Source organism: Pundamilia nyererei, unplaced genomic scaffold, assembly GCF_000239375.1.
Source record: "Pundamilia nyererei isolate P.nyererei 1_Seehausen unplaced genomic scaffold, PunNye1.0 scaffold00080, whole genome shotgun sequence".
In the NCBI taxonomy this organism is placed as follows: Eukaryota; Metazoa; Chordata; class Actinopteri; order Cichliformes; family Cichlidae; genus Pundamilia; species Pundamilia nyererei.
Genome location: NW_005187481.1, coordinates 996,961 through 1,022,248, shown reverse-complemented (window position 1 = coordinate 1,022,248; position 25,288 = coordinate 996,961). Strand labels below are relative to the sequence as shown.

Sequence of the window (25,288 nt, the reverse complement as noted above, 5' to 3'; positions counted from 1 at the left end):
TTTTACTCACAACTGGTTTGGATGTTTGGCTTGGGAACCAGGGCGGGGATTTGTCTCTCTCTCCTCCAACCTTATGTGCGTCCCTACCCGCCTAGACTGGGGGCGTAACAAATGGATCTGTTTCAAATAAAACTAACATGGCTAAAATGATCAGCTACTGGCTAGCATGGATATAGCTTAAAGCAATTTTAAGGTTGAGCCTTCCAGAAGCAAGACAGTGAGTCAGCAGATGTTTTCCTGTCATGCCCGATTGAAACTTGCAGAACCTGTTGTGCCGTGTTAATAAGTCTAACAGAGTGAAACATTGTAAAAGGACAGATGTAGCAAATTTTCACAAGCTTACCGAAGAAGGCGTTTAAAAGCTTCTGCACTTGGATGTTGCTGCCAACCGTCCTGTACACTCCTTCCTGTGTGGCTCCTAGGAAGAAGACATGGGGAAGGTAAAAAAAAAAAAAAAAAGTGCGTGGACAAATAGAGAGCTGTGGAAATGCCCACATGATTCCCTTGAATGTTCCTGATGTTCCCTGATTTTGATTACAGATACAAAGAAACAAAAAAACAAAAACACTTTCTTTCACTAGTGTATTCGGTTTAAAACATAGACGTGTTAATGTTTTTAGAGCTTAGCTTCATTCCAGTAAGATGAATCATGACACTGGAGAAAAATACTGTGACTGTAGGTTTTAATCATTAGGGTGTGAGTTTTAGCAACAATGAGCATGAAGGGAAGATGTGAAGAAAAGGTAAAAACCTCTGAATTTAATAGACCCTCACATAACAAGCAAGAGAGAGAGAGCAACGTGATGATTAAAATCCTTTATAATGTGAAAAATACTACATTTCAGACAACTCTTATTATAAAGAAGGGCATGTCTCACAGAGAGCAGCCAGCGGAGTAGTGTCAATGTGTCACACGTGACTCAACTACGCCCCCTTAAGGGAAAGAAGAAAAATTAAAAAGGCAAAAAAAGCAAGAACGATCCTTTAACAGAAGCGTTTACCTTTTGTTTCAATGTAATTGATGCACTTTCGCACAAACTTGAATCCAGTTTCATTCAGTTCCACTGTGGAAACAAAAAATAATAATTTACATTTACGAAAAAGCCACGATTATCAAGCACATACTTGTCACTGCTAAATGGATGCATTCAATGGCATGAGATGGAAAGTAGGACAATATAGCATCTGTCCACATAAAGTAATATTACAGCTTTAGACATTGAAGAAACTGATGAGTGACTTACTTTCAGCTTGCTTGTGAATTGGTGAATGATAAATCTGAAATTTAAAAAAAGATGCAGGAAAAAAAAAAAGTGAGGATTGTGCAGGAAAAAAAAAATCAAACACACAGTGGAACTAATGAAAAATAAATCCTTAAAAATGAGAGGAAACAAACACTTGAAAGGCACAGTGAAGGATTTCAGAGGAGTTGACAAGAATATTAGCATGATTTTTGAGTTCTGATTTGAGTTTACCTCATGAGCAGATTGAAAGTGCATGATAACTACAGTAATGACAAAAAAAGAAAAAAGACGCACTTCTACTTTGAGCACTTTTTTTGTGTGTGATCCTCGCCGTGAAATAGCTCACTGCCCTCCCCTTTAATGAAAGTCAGAGGTCCTGGCCAGCTCCAAACCAGCAGAGACATGGTACAGCTTTGTTCAGAGACACTTATGCAGGGCGAGCATTTGTAGCCACAGACAGCTGAAGTGTAAAATATAACAGTCACACCTAGAGTTCATCTATGACTGTTTATCCATACAAGTTTATGCAAGGCTTTTTTTTTTGTTCATTACTTACAAATTCTAGATGTGATAGAAAACCTAATGCTAGAGAAGAACATTAGCCAACAATTAAAATGGACTTTTTCCTACAACGTTTAGATGCTTACTTTAATTTCAGTGGCTAGCATGAAACTTGCCAACATTTCTAGTTGCTTAGGAAACTTTGGAGAAGTGCATGCAGACATTTTTCTCTTATTCCTCTGCCAAAGTGAAAGCTGGGTCAGAGGTAGGTTTGCAGTGCTGTTTGTCTAACTGTCAGAAAGATGGCAAAAGCTACCAAGCCAAATTTCAGGAATCTTAGTGGACAGATGGTGTGGACAAAAAAAAAACCCAAAACAACAAAACTCTATTGCTTTCTTAAAAAATTGGACGCCTCATGAATGATGGCATCTTAGAGCTCTTTTGTTTGATTTCATGGAAATCAAACAAAACAAGGGCTTCAAGGGATCTAAGTGTCATATTATATTGTGATATATGGGCTCAATCGTGTCAACTTCTTCTGCAACTCCAATTTCCACCCGTGGAAGTTAATCAAAGTAAAGAAGTGCACTAAGAAGAGTAGAGGAAGTACAGAAAGATCTACACTCACTGGCCACTTTATTAGGTACATATTGCTAGTACCAGGATAAACCGGTTTTTGCCATCAGAGCTGCCTTAATTCTTCATAGCAAAGATTCAACACAATGCTGGAAGCTTCCTAAGAAGTTTTGGTCCATATTACCATTACAGCATCAACCCAACCACAACACACCATGACAGTGCCTGTCCCAAGCCCAGTCAGGTGGGGAGGTTGGTGTCAGTGAGGGCATTCGGCATAAAATCTTGGATGCAGATGATCCAACCCCTAAAGGGAGCAGCTGAAAAAGGAAGATTGCATGGTAGCAGTCACATCCATGATGGAAAACTCCACCCCAACTCATCTATTGGATTGAGATCTGGTGACTGGGGAGGACAGGGAACTCACTGTCGCGGTGAAGAAACCAGTGCGAGATAATCTGAGCTGTGTCACATGGATTTTTATCCTGCTGGAAGCAGTAATCAGAAGATGGGTACAATGTGGTCAAAGATGAATGGACATGATCAGCAATGCTCAGCTGGTAAAACAGGGCTCAAAGTATGCCAAGAAGATATCCTCCGTATCATTACACCACCAGCAGCCTAAACTGTTGATACAAGGAAGGACAGATACATTAAAGACTTATACTGTCCATTTGTATTGTAGCCTCAGTATCCTGTTCTTAGCTGACAGAGGTCACACCTGGTGTGGTCTTCAGCTGCTGTACCCCAGATGCTTCAAAGTTTGATTTGTTTTGCCTTCAGAGATGTTCTTCTGTGTAGCTTGACATAATGATTGGTTCTCTTAGTTGCTTTTGGCCTTCTATGGCACCAACAATCAGCAATATTTAGTCACTCAAATCACTGATTCTTCCTCATTCTGATGTTACGTTTGAACATTAGCAGATTGACTATGTCTTCAGTCTTTTGTTGATCTACATATTTTATTTTATTTTTTTTACATTATTTACATTTGATCTTTTACATTGTATATAATGTCTATTGATTTTATTGTTTATTTTAATATTTTAATATTTGTGTACAGCACTTTGTGATTGCCTGTCTGCGAAAAGCGCTTAATAAATAAAGTTTACTTACTTACAGTCCTAAAGAGATATTTTCAATAGTAAGGAGTTGAACAGGCGTACCCAAAAAGTGACCAGTGAGTGCACATGTGAAAACAAAGCAAATGCATTCTGCACTGTGTGGATTGCATAAAGTGAACGAAAAAAAAAAATGGAAAAAAGCAGTGCTACAACTCGGACAATTTCATGTATTCAGAAGTCTAAAGGCCAGATAGTCTGCAGTCCACTGGAAATTCACAGTTCCAGCTTATTTTGGGCAGAAAAGCTCTTGTGCAACTTTCATAATATATAAAGAAGAAAAGGGGGAACTCTGCAGAAAAAAAGGGTACTAAAAAGCATGTTCTGTTATTTTCATATCCCCTGGCAATGACTGTTGCATTGTGTCTCACACAACACCAATGCATTAAAGCATGCGGGCAAGAGATGTGATGTGAGAACTGCAGAGAGCGGGCAATACTGAAAGCAAAAAATGATAACCTCTACAAACATAAAGAGGAATTAACACTGGAATTTTGCTAGTAAAGGCACTTTTGTTACTTTGAACAAAAGAGTGAAGAGAGATGGTGGAGTAACAAGTTGGCAGGTTTTTTGGGGGGGGGGGGGGTTGTTTGTTTGTTTTGTTTTAGAGGCGGGGCTTCATTAACACCCAAATGTGATTTCAAGAACCAGAAAGCAAGAAAAACAATTCAGCACAAATTCAGCAAAAGGCTCTTAACTAACCAGGTGCCATCATTTAGCTGTACGTAGGTGTGTGTGTTCATGTGAAAGTCAAGCTTCACACCATAGCTCTCACATATGTAATAGAAAAATTATAATGAGCTACCCGCTGCCTTTTTTCCTGCGCTGCTTAACAAATGTCAAATTTGAGCAGCCATGCAAGTTAAATTGGAAAAAAGGAAAAAAAAAAAAACCACACACAAAAAACAACAATTATGAAAGGGCAGCTTTTTTTTTTTTTTTTTTTTACATAAAGCATTTAAAATAACACACAGTTCCAGATTGTTTTCTCTGTTTGATGATGCAAAGATAAAACTTTTTTTTTGTTTTCCGTGCAATCCAAATCCAAACATGCAGTTAACATCAGGCAATGTGTGTTTAGCAACCATCCAAGAGGATTAATTTAACACAAAAAATAAAAAACAAGCCCCGTGTTAGACTGCACATGGAGGGAAACGGCTCCAGCGCAGTAGCCTCGCTGAAGGGACAAAATTGCTCTGCTAATCTTTTTGGCCGTTAAGCTGTTTTCACAGAATAATCCTAAATGAAATGAGAAACAAACTCACAGGCTCTTTTCCATCCATGGCCTCCATCCACAACTTCCTGTCTCCCTCCGAAAGAGCTTGGAAAGTGACTGGCGTGTTTCTATGGAAACAGAAACAAATGACATTAAAAAGGCAAAGGTTGCAATTTAATCCTTCAGTTAAAAGGGTGTACTGTTTCAATATCCAGCTCTTGTTTTGGGGGGGGGTTTGAAACACTCGTACACATCATACACATTCTCTTAGCAATTGAGGAGAGACAAAGTGTCTTTAGAGTAGCTGATTAAATCGCATGTGGCAGCGATGGGAACAAATTGAGATAAATAAGACAAGCATAAAGAAATGATGAAAACCCACTGCTGCAATCTGTCCTCTGCAGAAGTAACAAAATCCAGTGCCAGAATTTACAGCTTGTAGGCTACTGAATCAATTGTTAACCAAAACAACTGTGCAATGAGTTTAAAAGCTTGTTCTGCCAATTATGCTAATCAAGCAAACCCAAAAAACTCTTCCAAAATTCAAAATCCATTTTAATGATCATTATTCAACACAAGGCTGTGCAAGGCAGTTTTGAAACAATCCCTTTATTACCTACTACTTAGAATTTAAAATTTAAAATTAATGCATCAATACAGTAACAATAATAATAATAATAATAATAATAATAATCGTTAGCATGTAAACATGACAGTATAACTTCTTATATATTTTCACAGCTGAGTGGATAAAAAGGAAATTTAACTTTTAGAAGCAAAGACTCATTGTTGATTTTGACCAGTTTTCCGATTTTTTCTCGTAGGTCAGTAATCTGTATTCAGGTTAGCATTAATAAGGTACTTTTTAGTCTTATTGACCACTCAAAGCACTTTTAAACTACAAGCCACATTCACCCATTGACACTGCAGTTTATTCCACTGCTGGAATTTATAATGGACCATAATTTCATGCAAAATGTGAATTTTTAAACAGTGCTAACCCGGGTGCACAGGCAGCACACTCACTCTGTTACTGAGTGCTATTACTTGAGGCTAGGAGCACTGTGGAGAGTTACTCGTGGGTCTAATTATATGATGCAAAGATTAATATAAGACAGCAATTAATAACCTACAACCAACTCTCCTGAGTAGGTTAAACATCACGGCACACAATATTTTGCTCTTGTGCTGGACTTTTGAGTGCAGGTGGGGGGCTCTGGCGGCTCCTCTGACAGGAACCAATTGAGCCAAAGGTGAGGCGTTAGATGAGGCTTGCAGGTGTTTTCCCGATGACAGAATAATTTGTGTTAGAAAGTTTGGAAGAATACGTCTAAACTGAGATCAAAGCTCTGCTCTTCCGTAGAAACATCAACACGAGTGAGCCAAATGCTGACTTTTCTAAAAAAAACAAACAAATGTAACAGAAATCAGAAGTGCGTGAAACCAAAAGCATAACAGGCACACGGTTGTGCCAAATATTTGAATTTTTCTCACCAGTGCGTAAGGGGAGATGATTTATTGCCTTGGTATCGTGGTTTTACTTTACAGTGAATCCAGAATGTTAACAAAATGCTATGATTTAAATAAGGCTGCAGAGAACTAGTTTAGTCTATGCATAAAATTTTCTCTCACACACACACACAGTTTGTGCATCAGGGTCTATTTCGGATTCAGCATCTTGCCCATGTATACTTTGTAATGCACCTCATAGGACCGGCATCAAACCAGGAATCTTGTGGATAACCTCTAATACCTGAAACAGAGCCGTCCCTAAATCCAGACCAGCTAATCAAACGGCAATTTGTAATTTTAACAAATAAACAAGCAGGTACTAAATTGTCAAAGGATATGAGAGACCTGTAACAATCTTCACTTTTAATTCACTTCCACTAAGGTCAAAGGTTAGAGCCGGTTGCCTTTCAGGCCCATTTGTGCAGGCTTTTCTTTGCCTGAACTCACAGCATTAGCTCCTACATTAGACAGCACTGCCACCTTGAGTTGCTCAAACAGCCAACTCCTGGTTATATTCAGCTAACAATCAGGATTCAGAGCGATGTATAATTCAAGCTGCTTTTAAACCTTTTTTAAAAAAAGAAAACCCAAATATTTTTACCGATTTCACGACACAAACCTGTTGTGTGACAGAAATCCCTGTGGCTTATGAGGCTATTAAAATGCATGTTGTCCTGACTGGCCTGCTTATATAAATATGAGCCTGTTGTGTTCTGTCCTTGGAAAGTTTGCCATCTGTTTCCAGCTCTTTGCTTAGGGATTGTTTGGGCTACACTCCATTAAGCCTTCACACCATGTCCTTGTAAACCACCTGTTCACCTCGCTGCCTGAATCTGTTTATCCCATAAGGCTTTTGTCTCACAGTTTCTCAGCTTGTTTGCACTAACCTCTCGATGGTTTCCACGTCAAAGCAAAAGCGCTTATCTATGGATTCTGTCTTCCGGCGGATGCAGGATTTCAGTGTGAGCTGTATGGGGCCCTTCAGGTGAGGACAGAGAGTTGGAAAGTAATCAGTAAACATAATGGAGACAACAATATAAGAGAAAGTCTTCTGAGGAAATTTGGTGTTTGCTGAAGGTGGGTCAGCACCTGTTTAGTTGTAGTCTTCTGTTCACATAGTACCATGACTAGCACTCTCCCCTCTTTCTGATACTTACAATAATATTTGACCCATGTCATACCCAGAGCCCCTGGAGGAATACAAAGCAGTTTTTGTTTTTTTTTTAAAAAGAGCCTACAGAAATAACTAGATTCCACATAAACATATAGCAACCCACTTACGCTTCTCCTGACAATACAAATAACCCCTCATTGGAAAATTGTGCATTTTATAGATCTGGGAAGGCTGTTTCATCCTTTTCATTAGCTCCTCCAACTCCTCACAAGTGCTTTCATAGTGGTTTCTTGTCTGCAGGCAAAACCGGAAAGTACTTAAAACAATGTAAATGATTTAAGGAAAGTGAATTTTGCTGATGGCATTGTCGGTAACAGTGCTTACGTTCTGCAAGCTTAGCTGCAGTTCCTGCTTGTAAGGCATGAAGTCCTGAGTCATCTCCACTGTCAGGTTGTTAAGTGTTAAAATGCTGTGAAGAAACGCCAGCACCTGTCCAACGAGTGTGTGCATTACATACAACAAGAGTCAACGCAAACAATGCATGAATGACACCAGGAATATTTCCTCAATGTTTTGTTATGTGCGTGGAAGCACAAAAACCGCACTCACCGGCTCCACCACGTCAAACTTCTTCCTGTCCTGAACCTGGTGTATCTGGTATACGTACTCGACTGAAGATTCATAGAAGTTTACACGCTCTTTATCTAGGAGTTCATCAGCCTATTGAAAATTCAACAAAAATATAATCTTTTTTAAAATGGTTCTCACCTATATATTTCCCTACCCAAGTGATGCAAAGTATTTATTGTACTTCAACTAACCTCTTGAAGCTGAGTCTCTCTCTTCTTGGCAGAGAGATTCAAGTGTTTGTCTAATTGGGAGTAATATTTTTCACTCTCTTTATCAAACTTCTTTTTCTTTTCCTGCAAAACAGATTGTAGAAAAAGATTATTTATTATTAGAGACCACCAAACTCCAGTGTGCAGTTCAGTACTGCCTTTTGCATTGCATTCACAGTTCCAAAGTCACCTCTGCAAGTCAAATTATGTAACAGAGAACTTTTACAAATCACCTGTTTGCATGTTTCTTTCTTTTTGTTGTAGAATTGTGGCTTATAAATTTGAAAATGCATATAGCTGATAACACACCATCTTGAATCTGCTGCTAATAGCCATCTGCTATCAGTCAGGCTCAGGCTAATGCTAAAACCTATAGATTATATCTCAATATTAAAATGCCAGTACGTGTCAACTGTCAGCTGTAACATCTAAAAATAAATCTGTTTTCACTGTATTTACATGAAAAGTTAGCAAGCGAGCTGAGAATATTAAAAAGATAGCTAAAAGTAGCAAAATACAAAAAACACTAGCTAAACTGATAATATACAAATGATAAAATAAACATTATGCAACGGTTTAGGTACAGTAGTAGGAATAAATCCTTAAAAGTTCAAGTTCATGAAGCTCAAAAAATATAACTTAACCAACATTTGCTAAAGTAGCGAGCTAAAAGTAATCAAAAAAAATGGTAAAGCTTACAGCTTTCTTGTAAGTGCTCACTAAATGATAAATGACTAGACAATAAAAAAGTACAATGAGTACAAATAGACAGGAACGTGAAAACTTGAAAATGTAAACCCTGTAAAATATCAAAGACCAGATTCAATAGCTATATTGTAACGTTAGTAGATGCAAATTTGTATGACATACCCTGTGATAGAGTCGCTTTAACATTAATAGCTATAACTAATTGTTCCCTGTATTGCTTTATCAGTCTCTCATGTCATAGTGGAGGAATTTTGGCCCACCCTTTTTTACAACATTGCTTCGGTTCACTGAGGCATGTAGGCATTTATTTACGTACAGCTCTCAGCCGCTGCTACACCTCGATTCTTTTCTTTGTGGATTTGCTGCTGTGCTCTAGCCCTTTCTCTTGTTGTATGTTACAATTTGGCCTAATTTTTAGCTACTGGATTGACGGCTGACAATTTGACTCTAGAATACTTTGATATATAGAGAAGTTCATAGTTGAGTCAATAAGTGAAAAGTTCCCAGGTCCAGTGGCTACACAACAAGCTCAAATCTCCACCCTTACAAAGTGAAGATACACCCCTTTGGTCTTGTCTGTCCAAAGGACATTGCTATGGAAGTCTTTTGGTTTCTCCAGATGCAACTTTGCAAACCTACGCTGTGCTACCATGTTCTTTTTAGAAAGAAGAGACTTTCTCCTGACAAGCCTTCCAAACAAGAAATATTTATTCAGTATTTTTGCAATTGTGCTGCCAAGAACTTTAACATTTAACTGAGACATGTAGAGACTAACATGTAGTTCCTAATTTATTTATTTTTTTAGTTTTTCCATGTTTTCTGTAGAGCAGCAAAGTGCCAACCCGATGCTCAGTTTGATTAGCAGCACCTGGATGTTACTCATTCATAATTCTTATGGAAACTGTAAAGGTGGGCTTAGTTTTTCTCAGTACTGACTGTGGATAAATTAATATAATTTTTGACCGTTTTGTCTGTTTGTATACCTTAAGAATATGTACCCTGATTTTATTAAGCGGTACATCTATTAGGGCAGGGCTTTGCTACATTTAATAATCAGAATCAACAGATGCTTGATGAGAATATTTTAAATATGAGACTTCCAAACATCATTTTGAATAATCACAATATAAAATCCTAACTTTAATGATATCACCTTAGAACGAAATAAAGAAATTTGTTGAGCTGCTCTCAACTACAGAGTGCATGCACTAAAAACACCTGCAATATCCTGTTTTTAACAAAGAAGACAGGTTATTGTGCTTCAAAAATAGTTTATACACAAATACGGGGAAGTACCTTATGACATCATGTCTGGGCTTTGTGGCAAGGAGAGGGGGGTTATATATACTTTAATGACCTGACTGTCCATGCAGAGAAGCACATTTTGAAGCTACTGAAGTAGATCGAGTGCTTCCAGTGCCATTTACAGGAATGAGCCGTGATGTCACTTACAAGGCAGGGTAAACAAAGAACTTACTTTTGTTACTCCTATTTGCTCCTTTCTGAACTTCTCCAAGGGCTTGATGAGTAGATCTGATGCATTCTGAACCTGGACAGGAAAAAAACAAACCGTTACTGACGGCTCCTAAACATACCGTGTTTGTAGATTCACTTTCTAAGATAATGTAAAGAGTTTTGAATTTTTTTTAAAATCTATACACTTTTCAAAACAAAAACAAACAAAAAAAACAAACAAACATCACAGTTCTGAGCACCTGCTGCAAGTTCAATTAGCAAGATGACCTCCGGTTTTAGATTTACATCTCTATCTGGAGAATCCAGTCAAACAGGAACTGCTTCTCCCATTATAATAACCTGCCTGCCTTAATTACTCGGAGAATACTAAAGTGTGTGAATCAGCAAAAACTGAGGTGACAAAACTTGCATCAAAATTTCTACCAACAGCAGGCCAATATGTAACCATAAACAAAAAGAGAAGAAGAAACCCAAGAGGGGAAGTGATACCAAAATGATTACCAGCATTACACTTCACAGTGCTTGCATGCAGCCACACCTTTACACAACTGACATGTCTTGTGTGACAAAATGAACACATTAAAGATGGCATCACAGCAAAAAAAAAAAAGAAACAGAATGCATTAGTGGTTTCCTTTAAAGCAGTATCACTTTTCGCGCAGGATAAATTAATGCGGTGTCCGATATCCAGCAAGACTTCAAGCAGCATGCACAGTCAGCATGGAGGAAGTTGATAACCCACCAGCATCATCCTGTCGTGCTCCACTTCCTGCAGAAGTCCAGCAAACTCCTGGAATGACTGCGCTGGGGAGGAAAGCACCAAAAGAGGATAACTTTGCATGGTGTTATCGAAACTGGCTGAGTCAGAGGACATATTAGGAAAGCAGCAGATAACACTTGCTCAGAACTTTACAAAACTCACTTTATGATTTATGCTCATAGAATTTCCACTAATCTTTATGCACGTTTTCCATCGAGCTCCGAGGCAGGATATAGTGGAGCACACAAAGCCTTATGTTTCCTCTTATCTAAATTCTGAGGCATTATCAGCCGACAGCCAAAAGTGCTGTGCTTTCCACCGCGTTCAAGCGGAGAAACACAAATGTAGAAAAACGACAATAAATTGGAATATTTCTGGCCACGTATTTACTCTGACTGCTTAAAAACTCAAGCACAATCCAAGGCAGTGCGCCTTTATCACTCTTACCAATGTTAATCTCGTCATCCGTCAGTGAGTCGCCGATGAAGTCGAACTGGAACACACTGAGAGTCTGGGAAAACTTCTGCACTGCCAAAGAGTATCCTGAAAAAGAGAGAAAATAAAAACACGAAGCGTGATCTGTAATTAATGACAAGTTACATACACTGCTTTTAAATTCAGTCCAGTTCTCATGAATCTAAGCACAGGCCAAGATTATTAGAAGTTGGTGTTTCATGTTTCCCCTGATAGGAAACCGGAAAGTATGAAAGACATCCTTGGCAGGATTCAGCAGCGGTGTAGCAGCCAGTATGTGGTTGATAATGCAATACATTATCCCCGTCATGCCTGGCTTTTACTATCAAAACAAAACAGAGCCCTTCACATCACTGCTGTAGACTATTTAGTCCAGAGAACTTGGCTAGTTGTATCTAGCCTCATACTTTTTTCAGTGGAACAATCGTTTAATGTTCTTTCCATCAGCCAATTGTGCACCCAACCCCCTTTCTTCTTGTGTTTTAGCTCTAAAGAAATCATATTTGATGACAATCAGTGCTGAGGCTGAAAAAGCATTAAAGGACATGAGCATTCTGATGAGCAGGATGACATGAACATTGAAAAATGTTTGGGGGGGGGGGGGGGGTGTTGCTTTCCATGGACTTTGTCCCAGCAACTCGTGACCTCTGACTATTATCTGGATTTACTATTGGACCCTCACCGCCCCCCAACACCACTACAGTACCTACAATGACAGTTTCTGTTTTCGAGGTGAACAGCTTTGCCATTCAGGATTTCCACAGCAGTATCTTGGTGAGTCAAACAAAACAAACAATATCACCCCCAGTGGGTGCCACGCTGACCCAAATATACGCATGTACAGTTCTGCGTCTGCGTGGCGTCCCTGGCTCTGACCTATTCTATCAGTGGGAATGGTCCCACCTAAACATGAGCGCACAGAGAAGTGGAGAGGCGATGCACGGACTGATGCAAGCCCTCCAAAAAGGAGACAGCTGTTCGGGAACAATAGTGCTGGTCATCCTGCACATCTGCAGCTCTGTGGCCTCTCAGTTCAAAGCTCTTTCTCCTTTTTTATGGCTTTTCCCTGGAGAGCAATAACAACTCCCTGAATACTCCTCTCCCACATAAATACACACTTTATCCTGCAGGCCTACGTAAAATAACGGAGGGGATGCTGATCCATTGGCATCAGAGCCCTAAATCTACATGCAAATCGCAAAAAAGAGCAATCTAACTAAGCATGCTCACCCTTGATTGCAGTGATCACACTATTCCCGTCTTTGATCACTTCTTTGAGGAATTTGTTTGTCTTCTCCAGCTCCAGCTCGTAGCACTTGAGAGTCTCTCTGAAATCCGGACTGTCCAGATAGCAGTCGCTGAACTCCAGCGGAGGATGAACCATCTTGTGTACCGCTCGACTTTATAACACAATAGAAACACTGAGTCCGCTTTCCACAGAGGCGCTGCCTACGCTCGTCCGTGGCACACACCGCTCATTTCTGTTCACTTGAGGCTACTCCACACATTCCGCTCCGAGGTTCGGAAACCATCGTGTCCGTGGGAGCCTGCGGCAACGGATGGTTACAAATAAACTGATCGAAACAGTGAATTCCCGCAGCCTAGGCTCACTTCCCTCTTTTATTCGTCCGCGCTGCTAATGCTTCGGTTTAATTGTATCCTGGTGCCCTGACCACTTTTTTTGCTCCTTACCGTGTCGTAATTAAAAGAGCAGCTACGATCCCTCTGACCGCGTCCCATTCCAAAATCCACACTTAAATGACGCCTCACTGTTCTTTCTTAAATAAGCTTTCCATCGCTAAAATTAAAACCCGCTCTTACCAACCCCTCAATGTAGTGCGTATATGTTCTTAGTGAGTATATTTTCTACTTCAAGCGATATTATAAACATATCCGAGTCCAATATCCTTAGTAAAAGTCAATGACAAAGCGCAATGGAGCGTACCCAGCTGGCAACAGAAACACAAAAAACTCCCCTTTTCCACACCCAGAAGGTTCTTAAAGGGCTCGCCGGACACTTTGAGTAATTTGTTTGCCATGGATGCTGCGTTTAGGTGCAGTCGGAAAACACAATTACACTTCCAAACAGGCGGATAGGGTGTGCTCCTGCAGTCAGGGTTAAGTACAAGAATTTTGCTTGTGCAAGCAGATTCACGGCACTTAGCTTACACTGAGGTGTTACCGTGACAGCAGTCAGAGAACTTATTTAAATCCCACGCTGGAAAAAAATGTACACGCTGCCCTTTCTGTTTATGGCATACAGAGAGCAACATAAGTCAAATTCCTTGTTTGTGTGCACAAACTTGGTTAAATAAAGACGATTCTGATTCTGTAGTAAAGACAGTGCCTAAATATACCAGTCTCAGCATTTCCTTGGTTACTTGTTACTGCAACTCCTCTGAATCACTATAATCACTTTTGTTATATGTGCAGACATGTTTCTGTCAGAAGATGCCTGAGCTGATGAGTTAGAGGCTGGAGCGAGATTGCTTCAAGGGCACTCTCGCAATCTAGAGTGTAACAGGACTGAGCTAATGTACAAATCTAGGGAACTTCTACTTTATATTTCCCCCTGCAACTGTATTCTTTTACTCCGGCACACTTCAGAGGAAAACACTGAAAATTTCATCTCCCTGCTTTTACCTAACAGCCTTCGTTTTTGGAACAAATCCATTATTTGTGTATGTATGTATGTATGTATGTATGTATGTATGTATGTATGTATGTATGTATGTATGTATGTATTATTGTAGAGTAAAAATCGAAGAATATTTTTAAATTTGATTGGAATTTGATTTTATCTTTGACTGCCTGAGGATAAGAATAAAAGAATCAGATGATGATTCTGATGATGATCAGAATCGTCACGATTAAATATAAAGAAATCATCGGCAGCTTTCAATGGCAAAGATTTCTTACAAAATTGTCTTGTTCCCGTTATTCAAACATTTTTTGTAATAATTTTGAAACAAAAAACACTCTGCGAGGCTGTCACGTTAGACACAGTATATTGTTTATTTCTCCAGATCAAACGAATTGTCCTGGCGGTTAAAAAACAAACACTCAGCAGATGAATGAGCCGTATACAGTACACAGTGCAATGCTGTGCTTTTTATGTTTACTTTTTTTGCATTAACGTTTAAGATATAACAATCTAATGTTATAATGTTTAACAATGCAAAGGCCCAATTGCCTAAAATTAATTTTCAATTTTTGAAATGTTGAGGCATTATTTTTCATTTACTAAACTAAATGATCCTGCGTCATTGCTTACGTGTTAATTATTAATCCTGCTGCACTAACGCTTGAAGACCTGTAGATGTCAGCCTCCAGATTCAACTGAAGCAAGCTTGCTAATACACACATGCACAATTTCAGTGCTTTGTTACATTAAACCCTACAGTTGCATTACAAGTACACAGAATTTAGTGTCTGCGTCTTTGGGGCTTGATCGGTTTTGCTTGATGTGCAGTTCAGCTGAGTCACAGCCTGTGTTTCTAATGTCAACACCGGGAGTCTTTGTAGAGGTTACAAGACAGCATCGTGAAATCTCTCTGCAGCTGCGTGGAAATGAAAAACCACTTAAATCAACAGTACAGCAGAACCAAGTTATTTATAATATGTGCAAAGGATCCGTTCGTGATGACTGTCTCCTGCTTTGTGACATGAAAACAGACCATGCAACATCTGGTTGGAATCAAGGTCCAGGAAACTAATAGTAGCGTATTGATCCTTTGAGTGTGGTCCGAACGCCAGATATAGCTAACTAAAATGAAAACAACAGCTAGACTTTTGAAGGAAATTTCTGAAACCATTTTGCGAATATATATATATATATGGTGTCTGCAAAACAGCGAGACAGCTGCTTTCAAAAAGTTGTGTTTTTAAATGTAATACTTCTGCTGATTTCCCTAATTGTGCATGCCCTTCATACAATGATAATTAAAAAGAACATTTTCAAGCAAGAAAAACCAAACTGAAACATGAACCCCCTGGAAATGAACTGAATCTGAAGTGACTTAAAAACAAAAAGTCAAAAGGCTGTATATATTTCAAGTTTTGCGAGTTTTAGGATTCACCATACTTTTAACACTATTTTGTAAAGGGGGAAAACTACTACTTATGGGATATATTAATATGCCTAAAAAATATGTGTCAGAAATTGCACCTTTATAGATTTCCTGACACTAAAAAAGGTCAAATGAAAGTTCAGAGTAAAGGTTAGAAGGTAAAGGAGATTTAATGTGATAAAGAAAACATGTTACATTTGATGCAGTTTTAATTGGATGCATGGCACAGGTAGACTGGCCATTGGAAAATTGAAAACTACATCCATTCGGGTGACTTTTACTAGAATTCAAGGGTTAAAGTTTATTTTTGCCAGTTTAAGCATCATTTCAACATTCCCAGAGTCTTTCCCTTGGTGCCAAGGTTTTTAAAGATGTCACTCACCCACAGTTTTTCTCATACTATGACACAGAAATGCAGATACATGACAATACATTTCTCTTTGTTTGTTTTAGTTATCATAGCCAACTAACACTGGCAAATGATGACAAGTGATGTCATGAAATATAACAGCTGTCTCACTAATGATTAAAAATAACTATAAACTAGTAAAAATGACTGAATATTATAATGAATAGTTTGTCATATTCAAATCAGCTCTTTTGGATTTTAACTGAGACAAGAAGTGAGCTCAAAAAGTTACTCAGTTTGAAAAGTTGCCAGTTTTTGCCCCATCTGTGAAAACGCCTCAAACTGGATTCAGTTTCCCTTGAGTACACAGTAAACGCAGTCACTGGCTGGTTCAATCAGTGGTTTAGCATTAGGATGTAAAGGTCGAGAAGAAACACTAGATGAGAGTCTGATTCTCAGGATAACAAACCCTTGTCCTCTTATCTTTAGATTTTGAGTCTCATTCTTTGTTGAAGACCTTTATGTTACACTCAATATTACGTCAAAACCACCCCCCACTTCCTCTGCTCAGCAGCATACTGAGGACAACATGACAGACCACAGTCCCCACACAGATTCTTCAGCTGGGCAGAAATTAAAACGTTTGATCTGAATTCTGAAGCTGTTTGTTTGCGCTGCCTAAATGGGGCTATTGTATGCAAATTCTTTGCACAGAGGCATATGACCTCCCCAGTGCAGGGCAGTGGCTAGTGTGAGGGAAATCATTAGCAATGCAAAGTCATGGTGCTCTGATACTCTTGTTCACAGTCAAAGACTGGAAAAAAAAACATCTGATCTGGTGATGCTAACTTAAATGTTTCTGGATGCACTTTATTTGCAAGCAGAGCTAAGGTAAGTTCATTTTATTGATGACTTTGTTCCTACATCATGTGGCTGCGCGGATGGACAGTTTAAATAGTTTCTTTTCAGCGTGTTCATTTATTCTGTGCTCATTGGCAGATCATGCTTAGCTGTTAATGTCACTTCACACTATATTCACAAGATATGATTAGGATAAAAAAGAAAATGAGACTCTTTTCCAAACATGTTCTTTTTGAGAGTTCGTCCGAGAAGTGATGATCAGACAACATTATTTATTTGCAGTCCTTGTTAGTTATTTCTATCTGCCTGATCAGTGAATTGTGTGAAAACCTTCTAAGCTAAGAAGCAGAAGAGTCCTTCTATGTAACTTATCAACGTCCTTTAGGAGCACAAATGATTTTCCTGCCGGTGAGTGGCGACTATCCAAGAGTCTGTTAATCCAGCTACAGTTGCTCATTTTGCATGCAACACCATGGCTACTGGTGAAAGCATGTCACATGACACATGGTGCCAGACCTCAGTATTGCACTCTTAAGTGGGCTGCCAGCTGCAGAGGGGGGCAGAGAGGCTTTTTTCCTTCTCTGGACTCACATCCATGCCAAACCAGCGGGTCAACATTGTCCTCCACGCTGCCTCCTATGCCTCTTACACCTCCAGCTGAGCCCGGTAACAACTCCAACATTTACTCTAGACTCAGACATAACAGAGCAATCAGTAATGATCAACACCAAGGGGATCAAACATGCTACAATTTAAGCCTAAGAAGAATCATAGGCGTAAAAAAGAAAAAGCTGTGATGTACTCATTACTATTAATTTACCAAGTCCAGCCAAAGTGTGGCTGCACCATGTGTTCTGATTTAAGTCAAGTGTGCAGGTTGCTATTATTTAAAGTGAATAAGTAAGACAGTATTGTGTTTATTAAGTTTTAAGTTTGCTGTTGAAAAGTGAAACTGAAGTTCTCCTTTGTGTCTGACTTTGACATTCAGGAGAACTTTTAGAGAATTTTTAGAGAGTTATATTTCCTGCCTTTTTAATCTAAAGTATTTTTTTCTTGTTCTAAGTTTGATGCATAGATCATTTTCATGTGCATAATCTTTTACATAATATTTCCTGATCATTTTCAAGCAATAGAGTGACACTTAAGTTAAAACTAACACCTTCAGAAAGAGCTGATGCATGATGATGTGTGCAAATTGTTTTCTCATAATCCATATATATTCAGTTTTATGTCACAGGAGGCAATAAGTACAAACAATCCTCACAACAGAAACTGGAGGGAGATTTTCTGCTTTTAGAAAAAAAAAAAGCGCTTTTTCACTCAGAAAATTAACCGAATGATCAACAAACCAATTATTCCGTGAAGCTGCTGTTGTGAAGTTTACTTGTACTGAAGGGCCAGTAATTTTGTGCCTGTTATGTCACAAGATGGGATTTGTTAGTGATTTTTTTATAAAGCAAATTTTTAAGTATTTTTAGTAACTTCAAGGGAATTTTGGTTAAACATGCAAGAGTCCTGCAAGTCCTGAGGAGTTAATGTGATGAAGTAATTCATACATCAGGGCAAAGGGAGGATATACTGAACAGAAACACAGGGGGACTGATCCCGGGTAAATTTGCATCGGTCAACTCTCCAGAGTATAGCCTTACACACGGGATTTACTGTACATCATTTGCATTGCTTCACTTGCTAATTTTTGGTTCTACTTTTTTGGAAACAAATTGTCCAAGTGAGAGCTTGGCAGGCCTTTTTTTAAGATTTAAGAAGCCTTAATTTTTGCCAAATGGCTACATGCGAAGAAGACAGTCTTATTTGAATGTCTAATCTCAAACAGTAAGAATTATCATAAGATCAGATCAGAGAAACTCTTGTCATAGCAGCATACATATAATAGACAACAAAGCAATCACATAAAAAAGCAGAGAAATATAAAAATGAATATAAAAAAGAGATGATTTTAATCATTTTCTTTTATCATTTTATGGTTTGTTTTACATTATTGTGTTGATTTGCAGTAAAATTATTTTACAATAAAAAAAATTTAATTACAAAAAAATGATATCATATGATTTTTGTGTTTGTTTGTTTCAGACCCGGAACCAAAGATGAACTGGGCATCATTTTATGCTGTCATTAGCGGTGTGAACCGCCACTCCACCGGCATCGGTCGAATCTGGCTCTCCGTGCTCTTCATTTTCCGCATCCTGGTCCTCGTGGTTGCAGCCGAGAGCGTGTGGGGCGACGAGAAGTCTGGCTTCACCTGCAACACGCAGCAGCCGGGTTGCAACAGTGTCTGCTACGACCACTTCTTCCCCATCTCCCACATTCGACTCTGGGCACTCCAGCTCATCCTGGTCTCCACTCCTGCCTTGCTGGTAGCCATGCACGTTGCCCATCGGCGTCATGTTGACAAGAGGCTCTACAAACTGTCGGGCCGGTCCAACCCGAAAGACCTGGAGCAGATAAAAACACAGAAGATGAAAATCACTGGGGCCCTGTGGTGGACATACGTCATCAGCCTTTTATTCCGTATCATCTTTGAGGTCACTTTTATGTATGTGTTTTATATGATCTACCCTGGTTACAAGATGATCCGGCTGGTGAAGTGTGACTCCTACCCTTGTCCCAACACGGTGGACTGCTTTGTGTCGAGACCCACAGAGAAGACTGTCTTCACCGTGTTCATGTTGGCTGTGTCAGGTGTTTGTATTCTACTCAACATTGCCGAGGTGGTCTTCTTGGTGGGGAAGGCTTGCAGCAAGCACTTGCACAATGCTGGAGACTCGACTATGGGGGCTTGGATCCAACAAAAGCTTTGCTCATTCTAACAAAATGCACAGCAGCACAAAGGAGACATATAAGTGACCGTTCAGGTAACAACTACTGATTAAACTTGTGAGGTTTATATCATGGCGATGCTTCACCGGTTCAAATGCAGAAAGCCAGCAGTTCATGTTTCGACAAACATTTCTAGTTATAATGGATAGCTTGGTGTTTGTCTGACTGCAGATCAGTTAAAAACACTTAATAAACCAATATTCCCACTGACCACATTACAGCCTTCAGCTATCATGGATTTGTTTTAATCTTTATCTTGAAATGAAACTATAAAAGCTGCCTAAAGTCATAGTAAAACATCCAGTTGGTTGAGAAAAGTGTATTGTGGGCATGGTCATTAATAATATTTTGTTATTTATGTGACACATAATCACAAACACTGATGTGAGTGAAATTATACTAATACATGCATGTAGTAAACATGTTGCATTTCATATGTATTGAATGGGGGCAGTCACATTATTTGAATTGGCGGTTCAATACTTTCACTTGGAAAGACAGTAATAGAAAAAAAACTTGAATTGTATTTTTTTTGTGTGAAGCTTTCTTAACATGGTGATATTTCTATTTAAATGTATTTATTTTGAAAGTGGAATGTTTCTATGTTGTCCATACACAACAGAATAAAATCAACCAGACTTTAAACTAACTTTGCTGTTTTTACCTACTCGGTTAAAGGGGATTTGCTCTGACACATAACAGATTGAAAGCTGTTTAACCTGTTAGCAGTCGGACGTACCGCCCACGGTACATTGGATGGTTTAGGGGACTAATTGTAAATTTGTAGGACTGCTAAGGGGTTAAGCGTACTCTGGCAGGACTTCCCGGCTCTGTGGAAAGGTGATAGAATAAACGACCAGCGGGCGGTGGTTAACGATAGGTACAAATAAAGCTGAGGCCACAGAGGTGCCGGTGTCAGAAATGTGACTGAGGGAAACAAAGTATGTGAACGAAACATCCTCACGCATTTCACCCCATCAACCCCACCGTGTGTGAGATCTTCAAAGTCACCTGCGAAGAACTGTCTCAGGTGTTATTGGTGTTGGTGTTATCAGTGGACCCACCATATAGGAGTTTCAGTGTGTGGATACCCCCATAGACAGCTGAACCTGCTGTCCCAGAGAAATGAGGTTGTTTCTCTTTTTATGGAAACCATCACCACACATTATTCAGGAAGGCAAATTAATTTACAGTAAAATGGCTTTAAGTGTGCTTATTTTGCAGATGGCCTTCCGCAAAACACCCCAAGTGAAAGTGATTTTAATCCAGTATGTCTTTTTTCACAGTGTTATTTTGTGATGAGTAATTGTACTTGTGTACAGGTAAATAAACTTCTGTTGTCTTTTCTGATGCTTTAATAGAGGGACCTTAAGTCTAAATAGCATAATTAGGTTAGTACACCATCCTCTGTATGCAGGCATCATTTTTTCAGGTATTACTCCATGCAGTCTTCCTCTGTGTAGCACTGAGGGATGGCTCTGTGCCATCTAAAGCTCGTCCACGCAGTCATGGGTCAGATCACCATAAAAGTGGCAACAAAACCACTCCCTTCACCATGAATTATATTTAGAGCACAGTGGTATGTAGGCTTAACCTGCATCCTCACTGGACTCCTCAGCTGCCACTCAGTTCAACAGAAACACCTCTTGACAGCGAGGATTTTAGACTTTTCTTCTCACAGGAATGTTTTCATCTGTGCTGAGACAAGACAAGGGGTTTAGCTGTGGTGGCTTGTTGAGGACTGGGCATTGATAAGGTCAGAGTAGGAGGGAGGGCACCAAGCAGAATCCCAGAGAAAACTGCCTGAGAGAAGTTTATCTTTGGTGCTGCAGTTTCCTCAGCAGCTCAGGAGAACATGGCCTCGCTGTGAAGTGAAGAGGTCAAGTGACTGAAAGAAATGAACTTTATCAGGTAGGTCTTTCTTAATCTTTCTGGGATGTTACTATTGCTTCGCTAGCAGAATTATTATGAAGAAAAAATATGAAAGGAATTTTGAACAGAGTGAAAGAACTCCACATTCAGCTGTGGTAAAAGAAGTTGATCCATGTGACCATATGGATTTAAATTTTTTGATTTGTTTTTTGATTTTTTAAAATAATCACTCAGGACATTTTAAAGTATTTTTTTCAAGTTTATTTCTTTTCTAAACCGTAACAAATTTGATATGAGATCTAAACTAGACACCTAATTCTGGAGTCGGAGTACTGTGTCACAAGATCAGCGTCGATCCTGAGAGTCTCACCCAGGCCGCTCCGGGGCTATCTCTCAAACACAACCATCTGTGTCCCTGCACTTTTTATCAGATTGTTCTGACAACATTTATGAGTACAAACGGGTGAATTCATGATCAGCATTCTCTGGGAAAGTTGAACGTGGGATTTCTCAAGACCAATACTAAATGGATTCATCATACTATATAAATTAACTACATATCTAAACAGTAAAGCAATCAAACAGTTTACACTGAATGTGTGTTTTGTTCTGTTTTAAAATTAAATGTGTTTAAAATGTAAAAACCTTGAGATGAATCAGTGACATTAAAACTGCACTTGACCGATTTTATGTCGTGTTCTCACATTTAAATGTGTGGCACACTCCTCGTCATAATTTTTAAAACGGTTCATTAAAAAAAGTCTGAACTGCACTAATGGCAATGTTATCAGTTAGTTATCCAACATGGTATCGTATACTGCAAAGTAAAAGTATGACAACATAGGGGAATTTTAGATTTACATACAAATTAGACTCATGTACCCTTGACCCTGTGCTATGGTGAATTATTGTGCTATACACAATAACATGAAAAGGAAAGTTCTGATAGGACTCTATGTAGTCCTGCAAAAAACTAAATGCACCTTCACTATTTCCACAGGAACTGAGAAGGTAAATAGCAGCTAGATACTACTAATAATACGTATTTAAATGAATAACTAATTAAATAATCATCAGCAAGTGGGACCACCTTTATAAAAGTAGAGGTTTTGGGAGTTTTAACACAGTGCCACACTTCCCTGCATGCCCAGGTGTCAAATGTGAAATTTTATGATATTTCATTTAGAAAAGGACCAAACTTGCTTGAAAGGAAAAAGCCTTTCTGCAAAGAACCTGGCAGCATGCCTTAGGTTTGCAAAGTTGCATCTTTGCAAACCTAAGCAAAAACCCCTTATACCAGTTGTCAAGCAGTGGTGGAGGGGTGATGATTTGTGCTTGTTTAGCAGCCACAGCCTCTGAGATCCTTGTAGGCACTGAGATGACCATGAACTCCTCTGTATACCAAAATATTCTAGTGTCAAACGCGAGGTCATCTGCCTGACAGCTAAAGCTTAGCTGAAATTGGCTCATGTAACAGGACGATGGCAGTCATTCACAAATGTGCATGGAAACGTTCTTACCCTGAGCAAAAAACAAGTGTGCACTCAAAATCTCTATCAGAGTTATGAAACGTTGGCAATGGAATATTTTGTTCTTACCCCCATGGATATGTTCTGAACCAACAGGGCTTATGCAGTCTCCATATTATCTGCATACTGCCATGCTCCCATTTCTCTACACAGAAAAATAAAAAAGTAAGAAAGTGGAGACAATACATATTTCCTCATATGGAGATTTAGAATTCTGATTAACATATAAACTATTGTATGAACAAAACAAGCTGGTGGGAACGTTTCCTGAGCCTGATTCTAATTTTGCATGTGCAAATATGACAGCTAACAATCACCTTATAAAAGTCCAGTCAGTCAATCAACTAATTTGTAAATATCATCATCATTTCATTTACTAAAGCTTATCACGTTGTTTTTATGGTAATAAGTGGTGATATGGCATGGTAATAAGTTACTTGACAGGTTAAGTCTGCCATATTACTTAGTTTATTCAAATAAAACATTTCCCCCTCTCCTTACAGGCCTTTCTCCTGGTTTTGCCAATAAAGCTGAGGGGACAGTTGTAAGACGGTATGGCTGACTGGAACTTGTTAGGGAAGCTGCTGGAAAGTGCTCAAGAGCACTCCACTGTAGTGGGCAAAGTCTGGCTGACGGTGCTGTTCATCTTCCGCATCCTGGTGCTGGGGGCTGCTGCTGAGAAGGTGTGGGGCGACGAGCAGTCCAGCTTCACGTGCGACACCAAGCAGCCGGGTTGTCAGAACGTCTGCTATGACACGACCTTCCCCATTTCTCACATCCGCTTCTGGGTGATGCAGATCATCTTTGTCTCCACGCCCACTCTCATTTATCTTGGTCATATCCTTCATTTGGTCCGCATGGAGGAGAAGGAGAAGCAGAAACAAAAGGAGCTTGAAGACCAGCAGCAAGTATTCTGCCATAAGGACAAAAAGCCCTCAGTTAAAGACAAACAGGGCCACGCACGTTTACAAGGTGCGCTACTGCGGACCTATGTCTTCAACATTATTTTTAAGACCCTGTTTGAGGTTGCGTTTATTGTAGCTCAGTATTTTCTATATGGGTTTGAGCTCAAGGCCATGTACACCTGCGACCGCTGGCCTTGCCCAAACATGGTGAATTGCTACATCTCCCGCCCCACTGAGAAGACAATCTTCATCCTTTTCATGCTGGCTGTGGCCTGCGTCTCACTGCTGCTCAACCTGGTGGAAATGTACCATCTAGGTTTTACAAAGTGCCACCAGGGTCTTCGTTACAGGAGTTCAAAAGCCGCACGTGAAGGTTCCAAAGCCCTGAGTGAGCCGTTCATGCCCTTTGTCCCAAACTATAACTACTTTGGAGGTCATTCTGCTGTGCCTGAACTTTTCCCTACAGACTCAAAGTACAGCATGCCAGAGCCAAACTCTGCTTACAGCCCCTACAACAGCAAGGTGGCCTACAAGCAGAACAGAGATAATATGGCTGTGGAGAGGAAAGGCAAAGCGGAAGAAATTGATACAAAGGGGAGAAAAATCTCCAGTCCTGTCCTTGAGATGTCCATCGAAAATCAGCGCAGAAACAGTCAGTCAAGCAAGCACAGCAACTTCAAGAGCAGGATGGATGACCTGAAGATCTAAGAATCTACTGAATATTAATGCAAGAAGACTCAGGAAAAACTGGAGACACCAACATGTAATAATATGTAAAATATGAGTGTGAAAGACGTTAGAAAGAAAAATGAGGTAAACACAAAGCAGATAAAAGGCTGGAAGCCAAGATTTAAGAGCACTCAGGGAGACACGCTGGAGGCAGAGCATGTGTAAAGTATTGTGATTATCATGTGAAAAATAATAACAGCAGGCTTCAGTGAAAACATCTTACTTCTATTTAACTTCAACTGGAGGTTGGAGCCATTTCTTCGATCAGATAATCTCCTTATGTTAGTAACAAGGAAGCTCATAAGAAAAGAGCAAGTGTTTAGAAAGCTGGTTTAACCTCATGACACTATTTTACTTTGTTTCCACTCTGAGTCTGACAGATACATGACCAGGGGTCCGTTCTTCGTACCTCGCGTACTACATCCAAGATCAAATCATCGCGCTAACTTTGAGCTCGTTATTCCGGTTCTCCGAACACACCTGTTGTTGTCGATTAGTATAGCTGGATGAAGTAATGTGAGATCACTTGGTGGCTTAACAGGGGCTACGCATCGATAGTAGAAACATTGATCGGCAACCCTTTGATTGGTCGGC

The 25,288-nt window shown here is 39.5% G+C and overlaps 3 protein-coding genes across 4 annotated transcripts in view; 2 read left to right on the top strand and 1 right to left on the bottom strand.

The window, feature by feature from the left end:
* The window catches only part of ophn1 (oligophrenin 1), a 32,547-nt gene extending 19,032 nt beyond the window's left edge, over positions 1-13,515 (bottom strand). The window contains exons 1-14 of the mRNA XM_005737845.1: positions 12,772-13,515; positions 11,515-11,610; positions 11,050-11,111; positions 10,309-10,380; positions 8,106-8,207; positions 7,894-8,004; positions 7,669-7,773; positions 7,452-7,578; positions 7,260-7,360; positions 7,058-7,149; positions 4,708-4,786; positions 1,245-1,278; positions 1,002-1,064; positions 344-418 (exon numbers count right to left, since the gene is read on the bottom strand). Coding sequence (XP_005737902.1) covers positions 344-418; positions 1,002-1,064; positions 1,245-1,278; positions 4,708-4,786; positions 7,058-7,149; positions 7,260-7,360; positions 7,452-7,578; positions 7,669-7,773; positions 7,894-8,004; positions 8,106-8,207; positions 10,309-10,380; positions 11,050-11,111; positions 11,515-11,610; positions 12,772-12,925 — 1,273 coding nt within the window. The 5' untranslated portion in view covers positions 12,926-13,515. The remainder of the gene's footprint in view (positions 1-343; positions 419-1,001; positions 1,065-1,244; positions 1,279-4,707; positions 4,787-7,057; positions 7,150-7,259; positions 7,361-7,451; positions 7,579-7,668; positions 7,774-7,893; positions 8,005-8,105; positions 8,208-10,308; positions 10,381-11,049; positions 11,112-11,514; positions 11,611-12,771) is intronic.
* Positions 13,516-16,731: 3,216 nt separating this feature from the next.
* Positions 16,732-20,304, top strand: gjb1a (gap junction protein beta 1a). Of its 2 annotated transcripts, none has more exons than XM_005737844.1 (2): positions 16,732-16,851; positions 18,913-20,304. In XM_005737844.1, the coding sequence occupies exon 2, from the start codon at positions 18,927-18,929 to the stop codon at positions 19,647-19,649; it is 723 nt and encodes a 240-aa protein (XP_005737901.1). In that variant the 5' UTR covers positions 16,732-16,851; positions 18,913-18,926; the 3' UTR covers positions 19,650-20,304. The 2 variants fall into 2 exon arrangements, with proteins under 2 accessions (XP_005737901.1, XP_005737900.1); XM_005737843.1 differs by lacking the exon at positions 16,732-16,851 and adding an exon at positions 17,394-17,487.
* A 1,218-nt stretch (positions 20,305-21,522) lies between these two features.
* Positions 21,523-24,673, top strand: gja2 (gap junction protein, alpha 2). Its single transcript, XM_005737842.1, has 2 exons — positions 21,523-21,570; positions 23,564-24,673. Exon 2 carries the CDS (start codon positions 23,615-23,617, stop codon positions 24,671-24,673), a length of 1,059 nt encoding a protein of 352 aa, XP_005737899.1. The 5' UTR covers positions 21,523-21,570; positions 23,564-23,614.
* The last annotated feature ends 615 nt before the right edge of the window (positions 24,674-25,288 follow it).